This window comes from Pagrus major, chromosome 15 (assembly GCF_040436345.1).
Source record: "Pagrus major chromosome 15, Pma_NU_1.0".
NCBI lineage: Eukaryota > Metazoa > Chordata > Actinopteri > Spariformes > Sparidae > Pagrus > Pagrus major.
In genome coordinates, this window is record NC_133229.1 from 11,436,033 (window position 1) to 11,463,769 (window position 27,737).

At 42.7% G+C, this 27,737-nt stretch overlaps 2 protein-coding genes across 2 annotated transcripts in view; one reads left to right on the plus strand and one right to left on the minus strand.

Annotated features, from left to right (window-relative positions):
• Positions 1-14,452, minus strand: part of mcu (mitochondrial calcium uniporter) — a 64,527-nt gene extending 50,075 nt beyond the window's left edge. The window contains exon 1 of the mRNA XM_073481884.1: positions 14,312-14,452. Within this exon, the coding sequence (XP_073337985.1) occupies positions 14,312-14,428 (117 nt within the window). The 5' untranslated portion in view covers positions 14,429-14,452. The remainder of the gene's footprint in view (positions 1-14,311) is intronic.
• A 6,375-nt stretch (positions 14,453-20,827) lies between these two features.
• micu1 (mitochondrial calcium uptake 1) overlaps positions 20,828-27,737 on the plus strand; it is a 34,031-nt gene continuing 27,121 nt past the window's right edge. Inside the window, exons 1-3 of the mRNA XM_073481885.1 lie at positions 20,828-21,030; positions 25,491-25,655; positions 27,183-27,378. Coding sequence (XP_073337986.1) covers positions 25,492-25,655; positions 27,183-27,378 — 360 coding nt within the window. The 5' untranslated portion in view covers positions 20,828-21,030; position 25,491. The remainder of the gene's footprint in view (positions 21,031-25,490; positions 25,656-27,182; positions 27,379-27,737) is intronic.

Consider the following 27,737-nt stretch of genomic DNA (forward strand, 5'->3'; position numbering starts at 1 on the left):
TTGACTCAGACATCTGCAACCAGCAGAGAGGAACAAGTTTGTTCTAATTTGGCTTCCCCAGACGGCTATGGCAACACCGTCCTGACAACTAGACAGAGAATGTAAATACTTTTAGCTAAACTAGCCCAGAATCCTGTCCTCCACAATGTCTCTCTGATCACAAAGCCAAGGCCCAGTGAAGACGGTCTCCATGGAAATGCATCCTCCAATAAAGTCTCCTCTCCACCATCTCCTCAATCCTATTTATAGCTTGGTGGAGCACTAGCTAGCTGGCAAAAGATGAGTAACAGTATAGTGAGAATGGAAATGTCGAGTGTCTCCACCTCTCCGCGCTGCCCGTCTTTTTGCTCACAGCTTCATTACAAATCAAAGGCTTTGAACGAGCGTTCACACAAACAGCTGACTGACAACAGCCAGCCCCGCGAGAACAAGGAGGTTTTATGTGTGTGAAGTTATGAGAAGCTTGTGTGTGTGCCTGCTTCAAGCTGATGCAAGGCCTGCAGGGTATGCGCACACACATCCATGCCCGACAGCAGTGTGAAGAAGACAGCGGGCAGCTGGGTGGACGCTAACCTTCTCTGGCAGAAGGTCGTGGGACTCTGCGGTCCGTTGCTTTTTGACCTCCGTGTGTGGAATGGGGATGAGGAAACCACGGGCGCTTTGGAGGTCAACAGTTTCTTCCTCAATCTCACTCGAGAGAAAGAGTGTGTATGCCGAAGCACGTGCACAAACATGAATAAATAAATATTGACATTTCCTGGTTCTCTGACAGGTCTGTCATACAACTAAGAAGTGGACTAGCATATATAGCACACCTGCAGCACAGCCTCAGCCTATTAAGTGTGCAACCAAAAGACCTCAGAGCCTTTCAAGTAACAGTCACAGTCTGGAAACACTGTCAGAGCTCAAGGGAAAAGTCCTCCCCAACCATGCTGATAGTGCTAATTAGCATTAGCCTGACACGAATGTCATGCTTATTAATACCACGCTGCAGCTGCACCATAAAGATGAGCTCCTACAAACAGCGTGGCATTAACTCAATGACCGAGAACAACAATTACGGATGTCGGCTTTTATTAACAAACGCACTCAGTCTCAATGACCACTAATGAAACCACAAGTCGCCATCGTTTTATTCAAACACGACCATATCTGTAGCGCTGCAGCTGTAATTATTGGATACCCATTCTTAAGCCGATGCCCTGATACTGCTGTGAGTCAAGAGTTAAGTGCTCGTTTAATCCAAAAAACAAAAGAATTTCAAAATCTTCCGTGTCGGACCGTCACGTCAGAGACCTCATCAACAAGGGATTTTGCAGCAGAGCTATTTACATAAGCAATTTACTTACTGCCCTGCTTCCCGGAGGTGCCTTTGAGCAGAGACAAGATTGTATCTCTCACACATCGTCCCCTCTGAGTCCTCACTGACTTTCACATGCAGGAGGACAGAACAGCACTTTAGAAGGCAGGGCACAGTGATTTAGAGCAGGCCATGATGGATTGGCCTGTTGTTAAGTTGCCATATAAATTTGTCTTTTTCCATACAGATTATGATCTGAGGTGAAGATTTTAATACAGTATCTTTGGTTTTGGTTTTGTGGTCAATGTTGCAAACCAATGGGCAAGACTGATTTATGCCACATTGACAATATTGGATTTGAAGCAGTGCAAAGTACCAGGATTTGTCAGGTTGGTCTTTCAATTGATATTTTAAACTATCTTAAAGCAACATTATGTAACTTTTTCACCTTAAACTAACAGCTTCAAAATCATGTTTATGGTACAGTGTGTTGTAATAGGGTGAATTAGATACGCACAAGTTTTGTTCAGCAAGATAATCCTCTATTATGATTTTGAATCAACCTAACGTGCATGTTTTTGATGGTGGGGGAAACCCACACTAACAGGAAGGCCCTGAGACCTTCTTGATGCGAGGCAACGGTGCTAACCACTGCACCATAGTGCTGCCAAATTAATTAATCTACAAGTAAGAAAGTTAGAGCTAGAATAGTTTGCAACTAGAGCCAGTTTCTAAAGATTGACTACTAGGTAAATGAGTCTTTGTGATTGGTGCGATGACATTTAATGTTCCCAACGTCTTCTGTAGTCTCATTTCACCACTTGTATTAACCACAGACCTCATTTAAGGCATTTCAAAACCCATCTAAAAAGTCCATTGACATCAAGTCAAGGGAACAGTAGGTGCATAAAATGCTTATTTCTGGGTTTTAGGACTCATTGTAGAGTTGAACTGACAAGCCATTTGTCAGTTTTCTGTTCTGCAACAGTCCAGTGAATAGCTTCATTATGCACTAGATGTGGCCAACAGCGAGTAAACTCATTAAATGCACCAACTGTACAGTCATATTATAACAATTATAGCAGATATGTGAAATGGATGACTATAGAGGTTATTTTGCCCTCATGATGTGTAGCTGCTCTGTGACTAAAAGGCATATAAGATTAAGTCTCACAGTGTGTGTGAATGTAAACGCTCCATCATATACAGTGGAAGCGCTGCAGCACGGTCAGTCCACTGTACTACATAACACGCCCCCCTTCATAGTCAAAACTGTGATATGATAATTTGACCATATTTCACAGGCCTTGCCACATTTTCACAATATGCTTCTAATAGGATTATCTGGTGAAAACCCTCAGTCTTCACAGAAATACCATATAAAACATCATTAAAATGATTGGTTGGCATGAAGGCGGCTCTAAAGCGCTGAGGCAGCAAAAGGCAGCCTTAACCCCCACCACCTCCCTGCCGCATATTTGACCCCACCCCACCTCCTCACAGCCTCAGCTCGGCTTTCTGAAACAGGCATGCTTATTCCACGTGTGTCTCCAGTCATTGATCCACTTGTGCTGATATAGGAGTTAATTAAAAGAGACAAGGCTCAAAGCTCAGATCCCTGATTCATTTAAAACTAGCAGTTAAGTAGAGTCAGAGGAGACGAGGCTCATATCAACAGGAAATCTATTAGAGAGGCAGAGCGGCAAAAAACTATACATGCACACCAAAAAACACACTCTAATAAACTATAGCTTGGGATACAAATGAGCTTGTCGTGACCCGTTGGGCTCGTCTCTCTGGTCTGGCTAATCATTGCTAAGACAATGGGACTTGAGGGCTTAGAGTCCATTGTTGGACAAAGGTGTGCATCTTTGCTTGTTTTCCCCATGGTGAATCCCCTGCGTGTGCTTGTGTCTACCATGGCACCACTACAACCTGGGTAATTACAGTGCAAACAAACTGGGCGCCGGGCCGAACAGAGAGTCTTGCTTTCTGGGGCTCATTGACTCGCTGGATGGGATGTGCTCAGAGTCTGATCAATCTCCCGTTCTTGACTTCTGGTCGTGTAATGAGGTTGTCACAAGCCTCATTCAGATGGCCCAGGCAGCTAATTTCAGGCAGATAGCATGCTGCTGTTGGAAAAGTGAAGAGGGACAAAACAGAGATAGTGAAGCTTTGCGGACAACCAGGGACCAGAACAGCAAAGCCCATTTCGCTCCAGTGTGCTGCGTTGCTTGTGGGCGGCAGACATTTCTTTTCCTGTCACGACCTTTCAGAGCACATGTTGTCTCTAAACAACTGTAAGGCAACAAATTGTTTCTGTGTGCCTTCTAAGATACCCAGTTATTTCATGTTTAAAGGGCACCAATGTCTGGACACATGATAACCAGAAGGCTTCATCAATCAAAGCAAGAGTCTGAGGCTCAATCCCATTTCCAATTTTGACCTCTACCTCTCGTTTTCGAGTGTCCCCTTGACCCTCAGAACAGAACAACAACAACAAAGGGGTAGTGGTTGAACTCTCCCCCTATGAAAAGCAACAACTTTTCAAGACCTTCATGCATCATCAGTGGGCCATAAGTGCAGTCACAATTATGTTACCTCATTTGGAGATAGTGACTTAACACTAATGAAAATCTTTGAGATTATTGCATCTGGTGGACTGCCACAATTCACAGAACCATAGATACATAAGTAACAGATGTTTCACATCTATACCAGCCAGCATCTGCTTGAATTTAGAGGTCATGGTGTGCCGGGGAACATCATTACATTTTTGCAGATTACTGGAGGTCTCGAAGATAGAAATACTTAACTCTCTCTCTCTCTGTTAAAAGGAAGATATTTAAAATGGGAGCGAGATCAATTGATAGTGTAATTAAATGAATGTGCACATAATTTGCAGATTTACAGTTCAGTTACCCTTTAAAAGGTAGTCTGTGGATTTTTCCAGTAAACATACTAAAACAAGTTGTGTTTATATTCAGGTCTAATGTGTTAAATGTATATACTTCCTCATAAAACATTTGAAAAGCCATAAATATTTTATCATGTTTGTTAGCAGCTAGCAGTCTTCTTCTTTCCTGCTTTCGCTGGTGCAATATAACATTTCTTGGCATGTTGCTGTCTCCAACTGTTATGCAAGGATATAGCATGAACCATAGCTATGAGTGTGCGTCCTCGGTTGTGTGCACAAAAACGGCATTTCTACAAATCATGGATCGTTTAATACGGAAAATGATGATGTTTCAGGAAAGCATCTGATGACAAGTTCAATTTCTGCTAAAATACCCTCTCAGGAACCACATCGAATCTGCACCTGTCTTTGATTTACTCTTGGCACAAAGCATTGAGTAGTCATATATGTAGTTTAAACAAGCTCCATTTTGATGGCTGTAACTAACCAGCCACCCAGAGACAAAAGGACCAAAGTGACGAGAAGCTGAAAAGGAACAACAAACAGCAGCCGGCTTGGCACCCGGCCTTAGTAAACTACCATGGAGAGAGAATTCCTCTCAAGTTGACACACACTCCGCCCACCAGCCACAATGACCTCAACACAAAGATGATGTCACAGCTCCCCATACATCCTGTTTAAGCATGACCAGTAAAGCCCTCATTTCCCTGGTAGCCTAACACCAGCACGTTTCACCGCGCAGATAAACACTGCATGCAGATTTCCCTCCAGCAGAGCCTCCACGTCTGTCCCCTGCACCTTGGAGATCAGCTGCCTTTATCAGAGGAGACAGTGGCGCCGTACTCTCAAATCAGTAGGACAAAAAAGGTGTAACGGACTTGAAAATGTCAAGCCCTCCTGCCATTAACCCAGTGCATCGATCCAGCAGGAAGAACAGAATGACTACTTATGAGCTCCTGTGTGTGTGTTGTGTGGGGTGGAGGGATGAGGCGGGGGGGGCATCCAAGCGATTAGAGAACCATTAGCATGTTTAAGTTTGCAGGGGTCCCCCTTTGAAAGAGAACTGTTTAGTAATTTGTGTGCTTTATTTGCCTTTCAAGGTTGTTATCCAAAATTGGTGGAAAGTGTTGTATTCTTTTTGGTTAAACCATAACCTAATGGAGCTGAATCACGTCTTTAAACGCCCAGTTATGTATTACATATTCCTTCAACAGAGTGTCTGAGTGTTTTGTGTGCATGCATAAATAATTTACAGAGCAACTATACTCAAATAAGTTGTCAGGGATCCTAAATGCTGCTGCTTCACCATCATACATGATAGATCTCATTTGTATGGAACGGTGCTCATTTTAGTTTGCTGGGTGCAGCTATTCTGAAGTTGGTGGCAGCGAGTAAAAAAAAAAAAAAAGTTTCACAGTTGATTGAGCTTTTTTACCTATTTGTCTACTTATTATTGCAGGAAACGGGCTAATGTTCTTCTCCAGTTTCGAAGCAAACTCCGTGTTCTGTGGTAAGACGGATGCAATAATCCTTTCGGTTGTGCTGGCAGCGTGATGGGAGCGCTATAATGAGAGGCAGCCCTCCTCAGCCAGTCTCTCTTCAGTGAGAGAGGTGAGCCTGAGGCCGAGGGAATCCTCACATCACACAATCCCAATATTCCTCTGAACAACTTCCCAGCCATTAATGCAACAGTAAAACAAGGCTCATTCATACATAATGCTACCACTACCAATTATGAGACGCTTCACTGTCGACAGCTAGGCCAGCTTCTTCTTCTTTTGTCTGCCTGTCACGACTCTCCTTTTGCTGCCCTGCCCTGATATGATTGTTTTCTGCTTCTCACTGCACCATTGTTATTTATGGATCCGTCAAATACCATATACCATATTGTTTTCAATTTAATAAAGCGCTGCAATGTAGATAAGTGGATGCATGGCAGGAAATTCTGTTTTAGTTCAGAATTCAGCTTCATCAAAGGGGCTGATATGAGAAGCTGAACACACTGTAATCTGTTTTTACTTTCAGTAGTATCTAATTTTGACTCAAGGCGCCTGTTTCATCTGCAGCTCGAGGATATTCAGATGGGAGGGCCAAACATTCAAGTAAGAGAGTCTCACCTCTTCGTTAAGGTGTAGACAGACCCAATCTCGGAAATAATTGGCTTTGGCTTGGCAATGATTTAGCCCTTGGGGGCAACGGCCGTTGTTACAGAGCTTTTGGTGCAGCCAGAGGATATCCAGATGACAGCTATCAGTGTTTCCCACACATATATTTATTTATATGGTATATTAGCGACCCATTTTAGCATTTTATACATTTATTCAATATAAACTATCGGACAATCTGCCCTCGCTCGCCCATCTACTGTCAATCACACATGCTCTGCAGATTGAGAGAGAGATGCTCACAGGTGTTACATCCCTCCTGTAAACACCGATTGTGATGCAGTCCCTCCTGTTGAATGTAGGCCTACTTATGCCGCTGTTTGGCACAAACTCCCTTTACACAGACTGTATGCAACCAAAGCCAGCTCCCATGTGAATGGTCAATACTACTTGGACTATAAAACGGACAACAAAAGGCAAACTGGAACACATCCAATACTAAAATCTTGTCCATTGCCTACAGATTCTGCACTCATTTAGATCTGTTTTTGAGATTCGGACAGACTTCAATTAGCAAGGTGAAATTTATGGGGGTGTGAAGGGAAATAGCAATAACAAGTTGCGCGCATAAGCTGCCAGTTGAAAATGAAACGCCCATTCATCAAAGGCTTAATTGGACCATGAACTTGTATAAACAATCAATACATCCTGAAGAAAAAAAGTCAACCCCACCCCCCTGTCTTGGTAATTAGCTGCATTTTGCAGGGCAAAGTTCAACTGAATTGAACTCTCGAAAACAAATAAGGTGGGATCAATTTGCAACAGGAGACAAATGCATCTCATCTCTTTTCTCTCCAGGACTGGGGAGGAGAAAAATTTGGTGTGACGGCACCATGAGAGACAGCCACAGGAGTGCACTCAGGTAACATATTAGCAGTCACGCCATGACCATGTGCAATCAAGCCTGTCCTATTTTTACGGTCCTCTAGCCTGCAGATACAAATGACCCCCTTCTATTACTATTTTTCCACCAATGTACTTTTAATTTCTCCTGTGTCATTTTCAACTGGCCATGGTTTTATGTAAATCAAGAAGTGAAAATGTAATAAATGAATAAATCATGCTTATCAAGTCCAAAGAAGCCCACAGCAACACAAATAGTACACGCAGTACCTGATCACAAACAGCATTTCATGCGACTGTTCAGAGCACCTCAATCTGGAAATGCTTCACATAACTGTCACACATTGGTTGACAGATTTGGGCACACCTGACCTTCATACACGCTAAATCTGCTCTAGTCTAATTCACACTGCCTCATTTGGACCCAACATTACCGCAGATTTGTTTGGCTGTCACAATAATGAGCCCTGATGCCAGATCTAATAGCATGAAAGGCTGGGCCGACGATGACCTTCATAGGTTGTAGCCACCGCCTCACCTGCCCTCCTGGCAGAGGACGCCACCAACCCGACGTCCCAGAGATGAGAGGGGGGTAACCAAGCGTCGCCTCCATCCATCATCACATTACACACGTTGGCCTAGTTTAATGTCCTTTTCAGACTTGACTGGAGACACACTGGGCCACACAGAAACATGGGAAGCAGCTAATTAGTCTATGCCAACAGCAGAGGTTCGCCAGTCATTTACCACTTCAAGGGTGAAATCCCTGCTAGAGTGCTAATGAGGACTTGGGCCATCACAATAGTCTCATCCATTACAAAACAGCATCTCTATAATGAACATCAGAATACAGAAGTATGTGGCCCCTCAGTCTAGTAAGGAGTTGGAGTATTATAAAAATAACTGTGCTGTAGAAAGGAAGGGGGTAGGGACACTTCAGGAAGGGTCTCATACTCAAAGATTTCACCTTCCAGGACAGTTCTTTTGACTGCAGGGCAAACAGCTGGTGAGCGTGAGAAAGGTTACTGCACTGAGCAGGTGCTGTAATGTGATGGACTCTGAGAGCATGGGGAAATTAGTAGAAGAAAGCACAGGGGAAACAGGACACGCAGCAGCATATGTCTGTAGATCTAGCAGAGTGGAAGAGGGAGAAGGAAAGAGACAGTTTTTCTCCTCTAGCCTATGAATTAACTGAATATACTGTTTCAAGCAGTCATATAGTGACTAACTAAACAGCTGTTCATGGGGCTCGTGTGCAGATACCTGCAATAGAAGCTGTTTTGCATGTTGTCCTAAGAGGGGTACCTGTAGTTGAAGCAGTGATTAAAGCCATTTACAAAAACGTTAAAAACATAAAAGGAGTGCCGTGAGATGTTGGAACGTGATTCTCAATGTATTACATCCAACAAATGACCCACTCAAATATTATAAGAATGCTAGCAGTCCAGTTGCTAACCAGAACTGAACTCTGATGAATCCAGTCGCAGGCTTTGGCTCAACCACATCACAGACCTGTCAACCTCATTATAATAGAAACCGTGAGGAGGATGATGGAGACTCAAAAAAAGGGTGCAGCTGAACAAATGCTCCACTCTCTCAGTTTCAGACGCCCTGCCAGGTCAGCCATACAGCTCCCAGACCATGGCAGACATTAGAAATCACTCTGGCCACTGCTCACCCTGGTGATCACCACTTGAGCTGACAGGACGTCTGTCAAAAACACAGCCACTAAAGCTATCAGCTTTTCATCACTGCACTGAGATGACAACACACACTTGTTATTTTGTTGGATGATGAGACAGTCCATGACATTGTCACTACACTGCCATGAGATGCCAGTGAAGGCACCAACACATGAGTCTAATGGGAAAAAATGACATATATGGGTCTATTAGGCCCTTAGGTTTGAGGGAGTGAGGGATGTATGCCTCTACATACCCAATCTCATTAAGGCCGAGCACAGACTTAGACAGTCAGACAAGTTCCAGACAAGTTTGAAATGAACTGTCAGAAAATAAACCTCTACAGGGTTACCTTACCACCCTGCTGTGAGGTAAGCACAATTTTAACCACCCTTGAAATTCTTGGCAATCATCTAGGTGTCTAGGTTTTAAATCACAACTTTGAAAACAGTGTTGGAAATGTAGAAACAATGGGAGTATGTACCTGTCAAGCTGTTCCGAGACAATCATCAACATGAAAAGAGATTTGTTTCAGCTGGTAAATGTTAAGTAAATGCAAATTAAAACCCATTGTCATTGTTGCATATTTACCGAGAGCCTATTTTTAATCACAATACTACTTTTCCACTGTTTTTTTTTTTTAAATTAGGCTGCTACTGTATTCTTCAGTCCAACACTAATAGTCTTTCACTATCTTGTTTTCCTCATCTGATGATCAAATGACTAATTTCTGCATGTCCTATGCGTCCACCTTTCAGCTTACCTTTTACCCTGATCCCCTGCCCACACACAAACAAATGAGAGCAAACAGCAGCTCTAAAAGGGACGCAGCACTTCACTAAGAAAACAAAGGATGTTATGCTGAAGCCATATGGCCTCATTTCTGGAAAAGCCTTCCCAATGCACACAACACAAACACATAGGGGTCACAGCTTGTGACAAATTCCTTGCTACCGGTCCTGAAGAAGGGCAAATAAATCAAGAGAAATGCAGTCATTCTGTAGCTTGACGTTGGTCTAACTAAGATAGGTTGCCTCTGGAGCAGAGTGCCTGCCTGCCTCGTGATACAAGATTGGTTGTCTCTCCCATTTCCTGTCCGCTGCTCTGCAGCCCACTATCTAAAACTAATTCAAACACTGAAGGAGTAGGCAGTGATAGTGGACTCAACTACTCAGTTGTTCAACTAAGAAGGTGCAGATATTAAACTGGCTTCAGGCAAAGTTGCACTGTAATGTTTCTGAATGATTATTGGTCAAAGACCAGAGTTTGCCCAACCAATGTGCAGATTGTTGCATTCAATCTTTGTAACAGCAATATATTATATTTCTTTTGTACAGTATTATACTGCTGATCTTATTTTATCCTACAGGCAATTTGATAGCTACCAGCTCTGTGGGGGTCTCTTGGAGTTTTTCCTATCCATACAGCTTGACATGACTTCAATCAATTAGGTCTTTGTGTCTTTTTCTGCCTGGCTTATTCATACTGTAAGGTTACTCTGATACCGGTGCCACTTTACATGAGCCAGTCTGTACTGTGTGCTAATGTGGAAAGTGTAAGCATGTAAAGACCAGCAGCAGCAACGTGGCACCGTACATGGACTGAATGGAGTATCCAGTCAACAAATCGATCATTTCTGTAACCATACCTTCGACTGAAATTCTATCATATCACTTCGTCTCGCATTACCTAGCAAGAGTGTATGAAAACCCGCAGGAAAACTCAGATCAATTTTCTCACCCACTAAGGAAAACCCTCTAAATTGCACTTCATGCCCATTAAAATTGTCTCAGTGTGCAGATAGTAATTCAATATCAATGAAAAGATGGAGCAGTGCAGTTGCACTGACCAAAGATAATGATAAGTTCCTCTCCAGCAGAGGTACCAGACATGATAAGATGAACCTCTTATGTCATGTAAAACCAATGAAGCATTAGTACCAAGATGCTATCAATTATTTTCCAGACATTAGAGGTCCATACTGGGCTGCTGCCGATAGGACATTTTACAAACTCTTGGTATCGTTGGAACTCTGATAATTGTCAGTGGTTGTCCTGCCTCCACCTCGCTAATTATTTGTGTTGTAATACTCGAAATTGGTATTAGTCTCAAGACCACTTTTTGTCTCGGAATCTACCACCTTGGTCTTGGTCTTGACTTGGTCTTAACCCTCAAAGTCTTGGTCTTGTCTTGGTCTTAACCCTCAAAGTCTTGGTCTTGTCTTGGTCATAACCCTCAAAGTCTTGGTCTTGTCTTGGTCTTAACCCTCAAAGTCTTGGTCTTGTCCGTGTCTCGATACATTCTGGTCTTGGCCATGACTTGGTCTCGGTGAGGTGAGGTTGACTACAACACTGCCAATTACATATAAACATTGGGGCTGTAACAAATACCATTTTTTGGGCTTCAAAGCTTCACTGAGAGTGGCGGGGGAGGGGGGGAGGGATTGACCACTTCAAGGGGGGTGAGGGGTGATATCGGCCAATTAATAGTCTACTTATCGTGCTCCAAACTCTCTTTATTATGTCGGCCTTTAGACATCCATTATCAGTCAGCCTCGAGTCCATACACATGTCAATCATCAGAGTCCTGAGTGAAAAATGAAATCGTTAATTAACCTTTACCACACGAATGACAGCTAATGTGACAGTCCATTCATCATCTTAATGTCCAAACGCTTGATCCTCCTTACAATACGCCTACTCGCAGTCTCAGTCATACATGTAAAAGTGAGACCGTCAATGGAGTAAGATTCAAAAGGGCCATTTAATAATCATTTTACAACACCAGGGTTGTAGAATGAAATGTGAGTCGTCTTTATGCTACATAAGCAAAAACAAAAGCTATTGTTTGTCCATAAAGGGTGGGATAACATTAATGAAACTGACTGTGTGGCCAGGTTTATCAATCATTCAAGCATCTTATCACCTTTATAGCAGACCACAGCTACAAGCTGACAGTCACTCTCTTATCGCACTAATCCGGATAACTTCAGCACTGAGCCCGTGAAGGCAGCGGGGATAAATTAGTTTACTCCTACACTGATTGGATTAAAAGCCAGCAGTGGGCCTCGACCCCCTGGCCCCACACACTACTACAGCCACTGACTGCTCAGCTTTAATGAACATGTCAGCTTAAATGGAAATAAACCACAAAAGGAAGCGTGATTTGATTTCTCACCATGAAACCTCGTATTTTAGACACATGATATGTTCTCATACTATAAAAAAAAGCCTGTGATTTACAACCCTTTTACAAGGACTGTTTATTCCCAATGACTCCACTCCCCTGCCACACTTCAAGACAGCAGCGTTTTATATGACAGCTGACTCAATAGTAATCCCGCGCAGGTTAAACGTGAGCCTTGGAGCCCACAGTCTGCTTTGCATCCCTACGGATTTGACCAATCATGTCTGCGCTACGCTACAGGGGCAGCAGTCAGAGCCGTGAGTCTGCTCGCTGCTTAAAAACTGAGCACTGGACGGCGGTGCATATCCCTCTAAGTGACACTACATGCTTAATGGCAACTCATAAGAACGCGTCCCCCCGCAGCTTTACAGACAGTACAGGTCTAGAAACAGAGTTCCCACACTGCAGTGAAGGACTCGCAAATGAGTGCAGAAGCTTGGCTGTCACAGTGTGACAGGAGCTGCAGCAGCAACGCTTCAATGGACGAGGACACAATATGACAGGCAAACAAAACTACACCTGGGAGGGCTGAAATAAAGTGAGATCTTATTAGGATCCGAAACACTCTGAGCTGCGAAACACTTAAGGTTTAAATAGGCCTACTTATTTTAGTAGATGGGAGACTATCACCTCTCCACGGGGGTAAATGTGCTCAATCGTAATGGCTCACAGTGGGCGACAGCACCAAGGGCCGGTGTGGAGATGTGGACCAAGTGAGTCTATTCTGACAGCTACTTAACCTCCAGGGCGGTGTGTCTCACAGGAAAGGACAGGCTCATTTAATTTCACAAGGCCTGTGCTAGTGTTTGTGTAAGGGAGAAGTAAGAAAGGGAAAACATGAGAAGAGAGGGAGGTAATCCAAGCCAAAGAGCGGATAAGGGAGTGAAATATCGAAGCAGTATTCCTAGCTTACAGTGAAGGGGGCTGTTCTCTTCCCTGGGCTGCAATGACTTCCTCATTCTTACGTATTCAGGTCCATCCTGTGTCTCACCTCCCTGCTCAGGCGGCTGCTGTAAAGGCTCAGAGTTACAGCCAGTAACAGGGAGTGGGTCACAGAGGCAAAAAACGAGATGTGCAACCACTGCACTGTAGTGACACAATTCCTGTTATTGCAAGCATTTTTTCCCTGTTTTCTTTTTTTTTTTTTTGCCACAGTGGCCGTGTAAAAGGACCCGCATCAGCTTGCAGGAAAACCCAGGATCTCCCGACTGAATGGGGAAACACCCGCAGGGAGGGGAGAAACAGCAGGCTGGCTGGAGAGTCTGACATCATCCGAGTGTGGACTACTTCCATGTTCCTGTGAAGCCTCATTTGTGTGTGTGTGTGTGTGTGTGTGTGTGTGTGTGTGTGTGTGTGTGTGTGTGTGTGTGAATAAATAGTGAGAGCATCCCTTCATACACACATATGGCACAAGTGTAGTTTTCCTCTCTGGCTGTGAGCACATTCATTATTCTGAGTTTCTGCTGCTGCACCAACACACACACACACACACACACACACACACACAGAGAGAGAGAGACGCTGCAGCTCACACACCAGAGAGAGATGAGGGGAACCATCGGTCATGGACTGTCAACCAAAAAAGATGCAGCCTCTAAAAAGCTGATCACCCCCACCAAACACCAGTATAGCAACAGCACACACAAAAAAACAAAACCACCCATCCCAGGGCCGTCGGTAACAAACCAAACCCCAGCATCTACTGCAGGAATAAACCAACACCTTTCACCAGGATCGCGTTCAAATCCACACACAACAATGAGAGCAGGGCTGCCTGAGGGGGGGGGGGGGGGAATAAATATACCCGCAAAGTTGAAGGACGCGGGAGAAAACATGAGATATGTGTCGTTATGTGACAGCAGGGCAGAGTGTCTGAAGGCTGGTTACAGTAAACGGCGGGGCAGCGCCAGTGGGCTGCTGATGGGCTCCACAAAAAAAAAACTGCATTGCCTCTCAAAGCTCCTCGTCCCACTGTGGATTAAAATAACCACACGGCACCGGGATGGGGTACACATCATGACTCATCTCGTGCCTCACCTTTCCCGTGAGGCGCAATGTGAAGAAAAAAGACATGAGCGGAAAAATCTTGAGGCTAGTTAGCTTTACTTCCTTAGCCAGCCCAGGCAGCCGCCACCGCTGCGTTTCTCCCCCGGTCCAGCCTGCCCGCCCGGTCCTACACCTCTCCCCCTTTGCGCTGCGCTGATGTCCTGGGACTTACCGGTCTTATGTGCTGATGATGTCGCTGTGAAGAGACAACAAGTGCGGGGAGGCTGCCGGCCACCGCTCCGCTGCTCCGGGACAACAGGAGTACTGATCTGCACACTTTCGCAGCCATCTCTGTAGTGAAACCTCGCCGGGAAGGAGACTGCTGCGGGCGGACCGAGACGCACCGAAGGGGTAGAGGGAGGGTGGTGGGCGGGTTGCGGGGCTGGACTACGGCTTCATACACATGCCCAGTGTTGCACCAGTACGCGAGAGATAAAAACACTTTTTTTTTTAATGCTGGCTAATTGAAGACACAACGAGTCCGTGTCATTTTGTCGCACACAAGGAAAGCACGCGTCACTGAGCTGCTCACTGAAGGTCACTAAAGTGTCATAATCGTGTAATAAATGTGTTGTTACACATGTGAGAGCAGGCAGGCTGATGGGAAATGGGACCAGCTAAATGAGGAACATTTCAATTTCAGTTCAGTAGATGTAATCTCAAAACACATAGTGAAAGACAAATGAAACCACAGCTTCCTCTTTACACCATCTCCATTACGATCTCTGTTAAAGGATAAGTCCACCCAAAGATGAACATTTTAATCACCGAGCCTATCTACTCATGGAAAGGTCCACAAAACATTTCTGGAGCTTCGCGGCAAAACATTGCAGTGTTCTCCTCAAGTAGCTGGGGACTTGTTTTAAAATTAAAAAATTAAAAAAACAGCAGAAGAAAAACCTAAATTGCTCAATACAGCTCGTACGGAAGCCCTGAGATCCCTAATTGATTTGAAAAGGCCTGGATACGCGGTCAAACTCGTGGACCCTGTTCAGATGAGGCTAAAGTGACAATTTCAGCTTTAATAAGGGCCGTAGACTTGCACAGACTTGGATAATGCTAGCCAAGTAGTATGGTGCCATGATTCCCTTGTTTTTTCTGTTAAAACAAGTCCCCATCTACTTCAGTTCTTAAGGAGAATACCGCAGCGCTATTTTGTCGTGAAGTTCCAGAAATATTTTGCAGACTGTAAAACTCCCCCTGACTTTCCATCAGCTTGAGGGTTTGTAGATGAACTGTCATTTCTGGGTGAACGTATCCTTTAACATTATCTCAGTGGAGGAAAACTGCACAATGTGTGCTAGTGTTATAGTGACACAGCAGGAGATAAAAACAGGCGTTCCCTCAGCTGTCACTCGCAATCGTAAAACAAATATGGGGGGCAAGGAGACACCACCATTAACTCAGTATTGAGTTACTTTAAAGTCTCTATTGGATTATTGCAGTGATTTCTAACAAATAATCATGCAGGCAGTATAAAGACCTCTTTTTTATTGTCTGTCTCTTTTGTTATGGCATAATTAAAATAAGTTTTAATGGGTATAGGTGTGCAGTTTAGGAGGTAGTGCCCATACAAAACATGGCACTTCTAGAGCTGACTTGCACTTCAAATGTTTCCAGCTCTCCTGTAAGAGACAGATACAATAAACTTGTCTGAGTGTGTCTGCGTTAGGCTACATCTTGGCAGACTTGCTGTCACTGGCCACACCATCCATTCCCCCATAACTGTGTCTAATATTAGCTCGTCCTTCACTCACTCTTGCGACTGCGTCCCAATAGGGCAGCCTACAGGATCAAATCAAATTGAACTGATCTTCGGTGACTTTTTAAACAGCATGGGCTACTTCCTGATGTATGAACGCTTTAATGCATTTCATTGCTTCTGTCCCAAAATGGCAGAGCACGAGGGGCCAAGCAGTCAAGTATGAGGCAGTTTGTTTTCTCCAGAATCACTCAGCCACTGTAAATGTAGGTAATAGGAGTGCTAATGGGTCCGTTTGGTCAATGAATGTCGAGTAGACTCCCTTCGGTGGAATGTAACATGTTCTCCTTGATCTTTGACCGAGTGTGTCATATAATACCCTCTGCCACACCTGTGCTGGTGAAGGGAGAAACCAGATAACCTGCAGTAACTCTTGAATTGTTAATAAACGGGAGCAACCACATTTTGTAACTTTCGCTTCAGTACATCATGCGATAACACGGCTTCATAACAAAGCTCAAACTTAGAAGAAACAAGACAAAATGCGAGTAGAGATTTGGTTGTTTTGTTGTTGATTGTGCTTGCTTTCTGTTTGTTTGTGAAGAACAGTAGTAGTATGCCATTGTTCCTGAACTCATCCCAGCTCCTTCTGTACTTCTTCAGGTGCAGTGCATCAGGCTTGTGTGGGCGATGCAATTTAAATGCAAATTCTCAGCCATGGACAAGGACCTGCTCAAGGCCCCGAGGCTGCATCGATTCACAAAACGAATACTCGTGTGGTGCCAAATACTACCAGGCGGTGGTTTAAAAGGTTTACATAAACCTTTGCAGTGCTGGTGCAACTGTACCAAGACTGTATGCATTTGCACATGGCTTGTCAGAAGTGTAAACATAAGAGGACGCAGGTATTAGATTTTAACAAGTCATTTAAGTTGGGAGCTTTTGCATGGTTTTGTTTGCACTGCACTTGACAGTGTTAAATCAGTGTAATCAGCTCTTAAAAAGAAGTTAAACAAAGGAATAATTATCAACACTTGAACTTATGTCACACCTTAAAAGGGCTCAGTGGAACTTCTGTGTTGTGCTGGCGGCCGGTCATTTGTTTATGTTAGTGGACTCCATTTCAACGTTAGCTACTCTTGCTCTCTGTTAGCAGAGCAGAGAGAGGCACTGAGACGAGGCGCCTGAGAACGTGCATAAAGTCACATCCTTTGGACTCTCAGGGAAAATCCGACCCGAGTCCTTCACAAAATCCAACAAACCTTTACAAATCCACAGTCCAGCAGCATTAAACAACTTAAACGAATCGTCCACACCCTTGTATAGGCACGTCACGTTACAATCTTCTCACATATAGCCAATAAAAAGAGATAAATACAAGTAAATTGCAGCAAATACATGCCTCAACTGCATGACTGTTGTATAAAATATGAAATCAGCAATTCCCCACCATAATAATAGATAGTGACAGTGTAGATACAAGACAACAAGATTAAGTACTGGTGGTACCACATAACATAGTCGCTCTGAACTGTAAAACACTAAAATAATTCAGTGAGAGTCCAGAGTTTATTTCAGGCATTTCAAATTGTGCCTCAGTTTCTCACGGCTTAATATTCTGATTTCATTCAATATGAGCGTGACAAATTCAAACAAATCTAGATGTAGGTAATTCAAATATAATCTTTTTTTCATAGTCGACCACTATCTTGAAAAATTCTTGTATAAGAGAGACAGAACTTATGAAAACTCTGCACCCATATTTCAAGGTCAGAGATGGATGAATGGAACAGAGTACAAAAAGAGGTGTGTGCATGCCTGTGTGCGTATGTGTGTTTGTGTGCATGTCTATGCATGACTGAAATGTCTCCTAGCAGCACGAAAGAGCCCCTCCCATAGTTGTACAATAAAAGGTAATGCTCAACACAAGCGTGGGTGTAACTTCTGTTTCATCAAACCATCAGTCGAGCCCTGCCTATAAACACAGACCTAATTAGGAAGAGTATGCTGCCTGTTGTGTCTTGCTCACTCTTACACACATGACGGCTCACAGAACACTACACGCAGCTGAAACTGGAGCCTGCTTTTGTCTGCAGGTCTTCACCTGAGCCATCTTTCATCATTATACAGAGATACAGCTTGTGGATCAAGTTTCACCACAGTTTTCATTCTACAAAGCAGCTCAGCTGGGACCTTTAGGTGTACAGAAACTGCTGTGGTCGCTGTAAAGCCAGCAACCCATTTAAACTAAACACAAGTCACAGTGGTAGCAACGCTGTCGTGATGTACTAAAAACAGTTGAGCTGTGGGGGCTCTCCTGCAGGCCTGTCTTATCTCCGGCTCCACCTTTGCACTGCAACAACAGCAGGATGGAGTTAATGGGCACACAATGCTATTGTATAGATTTCTGTTGCATTGCAGCACAAAGGCTGCAAGGTAAACAGTTACCATATACCCTTAACCTTTAAACTGAATTAATATTCTGACTAATGCGAGGTGTTAGAGTCAGAGTGGAAACCTGAGTAAGAGGAAGATTTGTTGTTTCTTTCAAAGTTTACGCGACTGATAGCTAATCCTTAAGACCAGCAGGCTAGGACACTGAACCCTACACCACGATCAGAAACCCCAGACATGGTGACAGATGTGAAAACACTCTAGCCAGGAGCTGTTTAGCAGCTATTCATATCCAACATGCATGACATCTGAATGTGTCACACGCGTATGGTGTGTATTTTAGTTATATGCTCACCTACAGAGGGCTGATTGTTACATGCTGAGTGGCTCCGATCTCCAAACTGGTCCTCTGGACAATTTAAGGAACTACTTTGCATATTTATGAGAATAATACATGACTGACAGTGTTTGTGAACAAGATGAATGGCTTTGAATTAGAGAAATAAGCGCTGCCATTGTAAACACCTGTGCTGAGATTATTACAGCTGTGAAGTTATTTAAATTCAATGTGAAATTTCAATAGTTGACAATTACATATTGTGGGCTTGTGATAAATTGCTCGCATTAATGAACCCTGCACCGGAGGGCTGCAGGCACAGTTAAGTAGCCTCCCTTATTAAAAAGAGAGAGAAGGGGAGAGAGAGGGAGGTGTTGAAAATCACTTTAACAAAAGATGGTGGGGAAAGACAAAGAGATAAGGATATAGATAATATTTTGTAGTAGAGGGTAACCAGAGATATTAGTCCTGTTTATTCTCTATAGGAAGCAGCTATAAAACAGCAGCTCACAAAAAACAGTCACAGAGAACCGTAGATGCCCTCTGACCTTTTCGACCACTGGTCCATTTGTTATTGTAATGCTTGTATTGATCAGGCAATATATCGACAGAATGCTCAATTTCTGGCCCCACTTGTCAGGACCGTATTTCATTAGTAAATGCATCATATTCCCCATACTGATTGCGAAATCTTCAGAGGAGAAACATTTGGCTCCATTTTCACTAATTCATAACTTATGAATCAATGTGAAGCCATTAAACCTCCTGCCGTTCCGCATCGCACCCAACAAAGTGTCACGAGAATTTGATGATCTGATATGGCAGAGTAATGCAGGATGGGTGCATTTACATTCTGTAGCTTAAGAGAAGTTAATCTACCAAAATGGGATGACATTTAAGGGAGTGTGTTGTTATAAATAGCATGCTAAACAGTGTTAAGTTTGATGCAGACAGGAGAGGAGTGTGTGAGCAAAGAAGGTGTGTGGCTGCTCCTGCCTTTAAAGCAGAAATGTGCATTTACTGGTCTGCTTGCATGCAGGTGTTTGTGTGTATTAGCAGAGATTTCTTTGTGTGTCAAGGTGTGTCCAGGCATATATCACTAAGAGCTCTGTGCTACTTTTCTCTGTGCTGACTGAAAATCTGATTTTATTTTTTGGACTCAATAAACAATCACTGCTGTGTAGCACTGTATTCCTTTCACCTTTACTATAATCTCAACTTGTATGGTCATATCAAGAAGAAATCTGACCTGCACTTTCACTAGATGTGACAAGTTCCTGCAACCTCAAGGCTTCTATGATACGTCTCCAGTTGACTCAGCAGCATCACAGCTTTCCCTTCCACATTATACATTCAGGCCAGAAAGTAAAGTATTCAAAGCAACAATTATAACTGGCACAGTGCAAAGAGCCAAGTCATTTAGTTCTGACACATTTTATGCTGAGGCTCTGTCACCACACGCATGACTGACAGCAGAGACTTGCTATCTCCCAGTTTAATTCAGTTATTTTGTTGAAATTAATTTTTAAAAAATTCTAAAATAGAAATGACAAAGCTGAATTTAAAGGGTATACATTTTAATATCTACATACAGCAGTTTCTTCATTAAAACCACGTTGAGATGCTAAATTGTCTACATGTGAACCTGGGACCATCAGTTGCTAATCTTTCTTATCAATATATATGATCTAGTCTGACAAAATACCATAAGATGCTACGACATTTTGTAAAAGTATAAGGTGCTTTAAGCTGTCACTATTTTTTTCTTAGTTTGTGTGTGAGTCAGATTGTTCACCTATCACTGTAGTCAATAAAACTGGATTGGCTTGCTTTAAGAGAACAATGGTCATTGTGAAACATTATAAAGTTATTGTGTTATTGTTTTTTAAAGGTGCACTACGTAGTTTTGGGGAAGACATTTAATGTATGCCTTAACAACTAAATACACACAATCTCTTCGTTTCATGACTGACTGAACTGAATACACAAGCTGACCTTAAAGGACAACACAGTTTCATACTGTTTTTACTGTGTTTATATGTGGCGGACCCTGCCACCTTTCTAGCTTCAGACAGACCTTATTTTCTTCTGAGACCAGCCTGTTTATTCAGTTATGAATAAAATACATCTGAGTTTGCACCATGTAGTATTTAACTGCCATTAATAACAGAGCCTGTGTTATATAGGAGCATGATAATATAATATAAAATGCGTCATGTACATTTGATGCTGTTCCACTGTGCTTGTGTCCCCAGCAGCGGTGGGACGGAGCCCGTCCTGGCTGCGCGGGGCGGGGTGCTGAAGTGTCGCTCCACCCCGCCGTCTACACGGCCGCTGGTGAACACGGAACTGCTGTGTGCGCTGCTCCATCACTGCAGACACAGGAGGCAAAGACGTACTCCGAAACACCGAGGACATTATCATTTTCGGACTGAGTGTCGCTTGTGTTGTCATTAACGTGAGTAAACCTTCTTTGCTAAAGCAGCTCTCTACCGCAGCAGTGTGTAACGTTAGCCGTAGAGAGAGCAGCTAACCGTAGACGTGTATCCTAACGTTGACTGTTAGCTTGCTAGCTAGCTAGCTAGCGTTAGCTGCCCCACGAAACAATTATCTGACAGCTAGACTCGACAGCTAAGCATGTCACATCAACAGTAACAAGTAAAACAATATTAGGACTGACGATATATATAAAAACATGTATTACTGGTCATACACAGTTATCTGCGATATTTTAACTCACTGCGGGTTGCTGTCAACAAGGTTAACTTAGGGCTAAAAACAAAACATTATGCATCATGGGGACAACTTTGGGGGTTCGCTCTTTATGCTCTGCCATTTCAAACATATCACTAACATTACTATAAAATGTTTTTACCCTTGTTTATTTGCCCGTTAATATTAGCTTGCACAATGTGTGCCGTGTTAAATGTTGATATCTAAGACCAGACTGACCGGTGGGGCTGTGATCACCCTGAGGCAGGCCAGTGATGTGTGAACTCCTGCTGAAAGTCACTCCCCACTTGGGAACATTATTAACCTTACAGGTTACCTTTACCTTTGGTGACCCACCTTGAGGAATTGTTAGGTCTATTCGGACCAATACATAATAATCTGTTTACCAACTTGTGCCACTTATGGTGGCAGCTGTTCCAAAGTGACAGGCTCATGTGGTGTAAACTGTCTTAACAATGAGAATATAAACTTAATAATCCAATTGGGCAGTGATATGGCTTACTATCATCTCTTGTGGGTCACCAAACATGTGAAATGGATGATTCAATGTCACGATTAATTGATTAATTGTTTAGTCTGTAAAAGTTACTTCCCAGAGCCTACACAGACGTCTTCATATTGCTTCTTTTATCCGATCAACAGTCCAGAACACTAAGACTCTTCCTATACTATCGTTAATGATTTAAATGAGCAAATCCTTACATTTAAGAAGCTGAAACCAGCAATTGTATGATATTTTTTCTTGAAAAATAACTGAAAAGGATTAATTATCAAAATAGTCAACACATTTTATTTCAATAGACTAATTGATTAATCAGATAATAGTTGCAGCTCTACTGTCAAAATGAGTGTTATTGCCTGTTGTCTGTCGGTACTGTGTATTTCGTTTTATTCTGATAAACCTCAGCTCATAATCCAAAACAGGAGGGGAAATTAACTTGGTTCAATTTAAGTCAACTTCAAATTCTTATTCTTATTATTCTTATATACCTACCTAAACCTTTCAGCAGTATTTAAAAGTTTCCAAATTAAATTCTCAGTGCGGTATACATGCAAACTTTACTTCATCTGTGCCCCTGTTACTCCTGAGAGTAATCCCCTCTCTCTTTTTTTATTTAGCACTCAGAGGCAGAAAACATCCCTGAGCAACAGAGGAGCTGCAAAGTTTAGCGCCTTAAAACTCCAAAGCTTACTGTTTTTTGAGAGGAATGCATCACTAGTTTCAACTGAAGGCGTAAAACATATTTTTTAGTGCCCTATGCTGCTGAGGTGACACTGCCCACTTCTTTTTTTTTCTTTTATCCCCTTTTGCTTGCCGTCATCCAAGCACCAAGCAGTGTTTACACAGCATAAATACTTATGCTCCTCTTGTGGGCAGCTCGGTGTATCACTGTAAGGTGGCCAAGGATGTGGAGGACCAAGAGCAATATTGATTTACCAGGTACCAGGTCAGCGCCCTGTCCCAGTCTTCCAGTGCTGTGGGACCGGCTGGACTGACCGGCTCACAGCTTTTTAGAATAAGAAAAATTGATGTCTTCAAAGACTAGGCTCTATATGAACAGGTGCGACCTGAGACATTCATATGCTAAACAAGGTCCATGCTTTATTCTCTCAGGTAGGCATCATTGGATGCCTGATATAGACCTAATTGGCTGGGGTTTGATGTAGGAATTAATATATGCATTGCAAAGTGTTAGCATTATTATTAGCTTTTGTGATGTTGCACCTTGCTTCATAGATGTAGAACAAAGGCAAGAAAAGGTGGATGCAAGTCGCAGCAAATTAACAAAATTATCAGTGACCCTCAAAATTATAGTATTTTTATTTTTTATTTTTCTGGTCATTGCTCAGCCATGAAAAAATAAAATGTACCGTGTAATGTGCTGTTCAACTTACTAAAACCCTGCCTTGCTTTGTTATTTCTTGTTCTTTGTTGTTGTCAGAGCATGACAACAAAATACATGTCATAGCGTGACAACAAAATAAATGTCATAGCATGACAACAACAAACAAAATCTTGCCATTGTCCATTACAGAGGTGTGTTCCCACATTTGAAAATATTTCAATGGCAGCCATTCAAAAAGATGTCTACACCCAAGCTAGTGTGTTACCCTATTTACACACACTCGAAATAACAAGGTCCTCTTCACAACTTTGTGAAGGTGGGTAAGTATAGCTGGGGGGGCTGTAGCTGTAATGTTGCTTGCAGCATTTTATTCCAGATTCACACTTTCACATTCCCAGTGCCCCCTTCCTGACCAAAGCACTCAGGTGACAGGTTGATGAGAAAAAAGAAAGCATCGCTGTGTCTCAGCTATAAAAATCTATTTTCTGTACAAGCTCCAGGCCTGTCAACTGGGGATTACATAGATCATCATGGGTAACTCTCACTTTGAAAATTATTATTTTCAACTCGAGTGACATGTTTCAAAGGCCAAGGAAGACATTAATTACACTAGCCTAAATGGGTGGGTCTCCGCTTGCAGCTTGGAGTCAAACTGATCAAGAAATACAGCTCTGTGGTTTGTGTGTGTCCCTCTGCCTCTTATGTTGAGACTTAAATTGTAGGCATATATGTTTATGTGTTTGTGTCATTATTTTGTTGGAGCAGAGATGAAAACTATTTGCAGTCGAATATAAAACCTTTAAAATACTTTTTAAGCAGATACAGGGCCTTATCTTACACACGGCGCAAAGTGGCACACAGCGCAGTGTCGTGGGTAGTTTCTGACGGACGCCCAGTGCCCACATTGTGAAAGTAGCAGATGTTCTTGTGCCAATCTAGACGCCCATGGGCATGTTGGTCTGAGAATGAGGTGTGGTCAGGTGCATTATTGGAACTTTGCCATCTTGAGGCAGCAGAAAGAGATTGCTCTGATTGGTTTAACTCAAAAAACACCTATGAGTAAGAGACTAATACAACCCCTTTGCATCCGCGCCTTACTTTGAGGCCAGATAATGCTTATGAGTTGGAAATGTAATAAATGCACTTGCGCATTTCAGAAATTATTCAGAAATTAAAGCCTGAATGCTTCATTTTATTGTTCAGAGATATTACTACTTGTCCCGTTTTTTGGTATTTAATTAGATAACATTACATTAATTTGGCAGATGCTTTTGTCCAACACGATTTACACCACGTACAAGCAAGAGGCAGATTAGATGTAATCCAAAATTGGAAGTGAATCCAGTTTAAACAAATTACTAAAGTCATGATCAGACTTAAAGATATTTTGTATACCATGGACTGTCATCAAAGGTTTCTGTTGCACTTGCATAGGTTTTTAGTCTTGCTGGTGTCCATCATGTCTTTGGCACCGGTCTTTTAGCACACGGCTGTCACCAGCTCCACAGAAATGGTTGTGGTCGCATGCTTGCTGTTCACCTCAGTTCCCATTGTCATGGGCTACTGAGCACTCCAATTAGCATATGCCATGCCGTCTTTTATCTCTCTGCAGAATCACTTTGACAATTGGTGTCTGAATTGTTAATAGGATATCGACAGGTGGCAGCTTCAGACCTCTGTGGGATGAACTCCTCTGTCCTGTCCTACGTGCACGCACCGGAGCCACAGATACACACCAGTAGTCTCTTTCTTAATTGTTAATCATCTTTCCGTGACATTGATGAATTAAGCAACAGTCTGGTTGAAATTGAAGTTTTAGAGCTTAGCTGCACTGGTGGCAATTAGTTTTATCCCTGCTTTCAGTTGTTTATTAAATGAGGTGTGTGAGGACTCCAGGACATTTATGCTTTGACTGTTGAAGGTACAGTTTTGCCTGTGGTGCAGTATGAAAAGAGATCCCACGAGTGCACTGCTATTGTTCTAAGCTTTTTCTCTTGAGATGAGTGTTAATTAGTTTTTTGAACAAATTCTCCAAATCCTTGCCGAAGACTTCCATGGCTTATGACTGGATAAGGGATGTGCTTAACACAGTGCTAGCAGTGTGCTCACTCTTCCATGTTGTTCAGATGATATATGATGTGTAGTTTAAAGCACTTTTATCTTCTTATTTGTCAGTATTTGCAACGAAGATCTATGCCAGCTATTTTTACTTTTTTCTGTAATCACATGTTCGACCTGCGCTCAAAGTGCCTTAATACACAATTTTAGAGCATCTTCTAATTTTTTTCCCCAGTAGTATCAGCTTTTTTACTATGCCTTCATTCTCTCCTCCCTGCAGGATGTTCCGCTTGCGGGCATTGTCCGCAGTTTCAGTGGGGCTAGCGCAGTTGTCCCGCCGCTACCACAGTGGGGCAGTGCGGGGATCTGGCCGGAGGAGGCTGATGCTGGCAGCCCTGGCTGGGGTAACTGGTGTGTCTGCTAGTGCTGGGTTGCTCTGGAACAGGTAAGACTGGACCCAGGAGTGCATCTGACTGCTTCAATGTATTAAAGAAAGAAAATGATAATGGCCTTATGATACTTCAACTGAATTCTCTATTATTTGATTAGCTGTTTACTCCTGTTTACTGTCTTGTTTTGGCCACAACCCAAATAGATTCAGTTTACTACCACAGAGGAGTAAAGAAATAAGAAAACATTCACGATTGAGAGCCAATATCAGAGCATTTTGGCATTAAAAAAAAAAAAAATTACTTAAACAATGAATTGATTTTCTAAATAGTTAGAATAGTTTTCTTGTAGTATTTAGTTTGATAGTTTGTACTAATTGTTTAATCGTTGCAGTGTTACTTTATATTTCCATCCGGTGGCAAACAATAAAAACACACAAAGGATTCCTTCATACTCCTAATCACATTAAACACAACAACATTAAACTCTTTAATTTATCAAACAGACTTGTTCACTGCCATCAGACAACAATATCATATCACTGGGTTTTTACTTTTCATTTGTCTTTTGAGTTTTCCTACTCCATCAAAGAGATATGTTACTCTAAACAACAATGGCTCTACAAAGAGATCAGATCATATAAATGACGCCAAGGGCCAATTTTAAGAGAAAAATGCACAGCTTTATTTATTTACTCTTTTTAAGAAAAACAATCATACTTGAAGTTTAACAGAAGCTAAACCAAAAATGCACTTCTCTTGTTCTCTAGTGCATTGTCTCGTGTTTTTTTCTCTCGACAATTACTTCTCTTCACACCATTAATTGTAACCTCCTCTATCTGGCGTGCCTGGTTTAAAATGAACACAGACCATGATCTACACTCACTAGACTAGGATTTGCTTACTGTGCAGCATCCCACAACAGTTTGACTTCTGTGCACATGCCAAATTCGATTCCCCAATTACGCAACTGTTGGGGAAACCACCCCATGAAGTTGCTTACCTGCATTTCTGTTGACATTCCAGGAAGTCACCACCCCAAGGGTGTCACAATGTTTTTATTGCTATCCATTACTAAAGAGTTTGGTCTTTAGTTAAGGCAAAGCAGTGCAGAAGGCGTTGACGTGAGAGCTCTATGGGGACAGAATGACTGTGCTGCAGGAGTCAGAGTGATGGATGGTGCCTCTGGGCATTTGAGACTGATGGGACGAGACTGTTCCAGGCCTTCACCCGAGGCTTCATTCTCCTTGTGTCTCATTAAACTGAATTATTCAGCCTGCCCCAGACAGACTCAGCTATTTATTATTATTATACCAATTTTCAATTTAGTCAGAAAATGGTCAAGTGGGAGTTTGCCATGGTGAACCTCCCCGCTTTGCACAGTCAAGCAAAACACAGTGCAGCACATAATCTCTCTCATTCCCTGCCATAACTACAGCACATACATAGCTGCATAACACAGTCAGTTACTTACACACACAAATATTCACCAATATTGCAGTACTAAACCTTCTTCATAGATGACATAGAAATGTCCCTCAGCTGTTAATCTGTTTCTATTCTGTATTATTGTTGAAAAATAGAGCATATGCAGATGCAGGGCCTTCAGTTCAACACACTGAGTATCGAGGCGCAGAGGAAGCGGATTTCGTGAGGGATACAGAATCTGAAACGGACTCAGAGAAATCGGTGGAGGCCAGCAGCGGAGACGAAGATTCAAAGGATGATGGTGGAGTGGGGAAAAAAAAGAAGCCACGCTCTGGATTTCGTGACCGCAAGGTAATCAATGAACAATAAACATTCAGCCGTTCAGTCAGTCCAGTATTTAATTCACCTCTACAATGGTGTTTTGAAAGCCCTCCCAATCAATGTCCAATATGCAAACGCTGGTATATTTTTGACAGAGTATTTTACGGAGACACACAAAGGAAATGAGCATGCATTGCTGCTGTCATAAACAACAGAAATGTGCCACCCATACCATTTTATTGCTGTTAATTAGGCAGCAGATGACAACGTAGAAGCAGAAGAAGAACAAAGGGTCTTTGATACGATGCCCAATAAACAGTTAGTAGCTCTACATAATATAGCTGGTGGACCAGGGAGGAAGAAAAGGAAGAGGAAGAGCTTTGAACAAT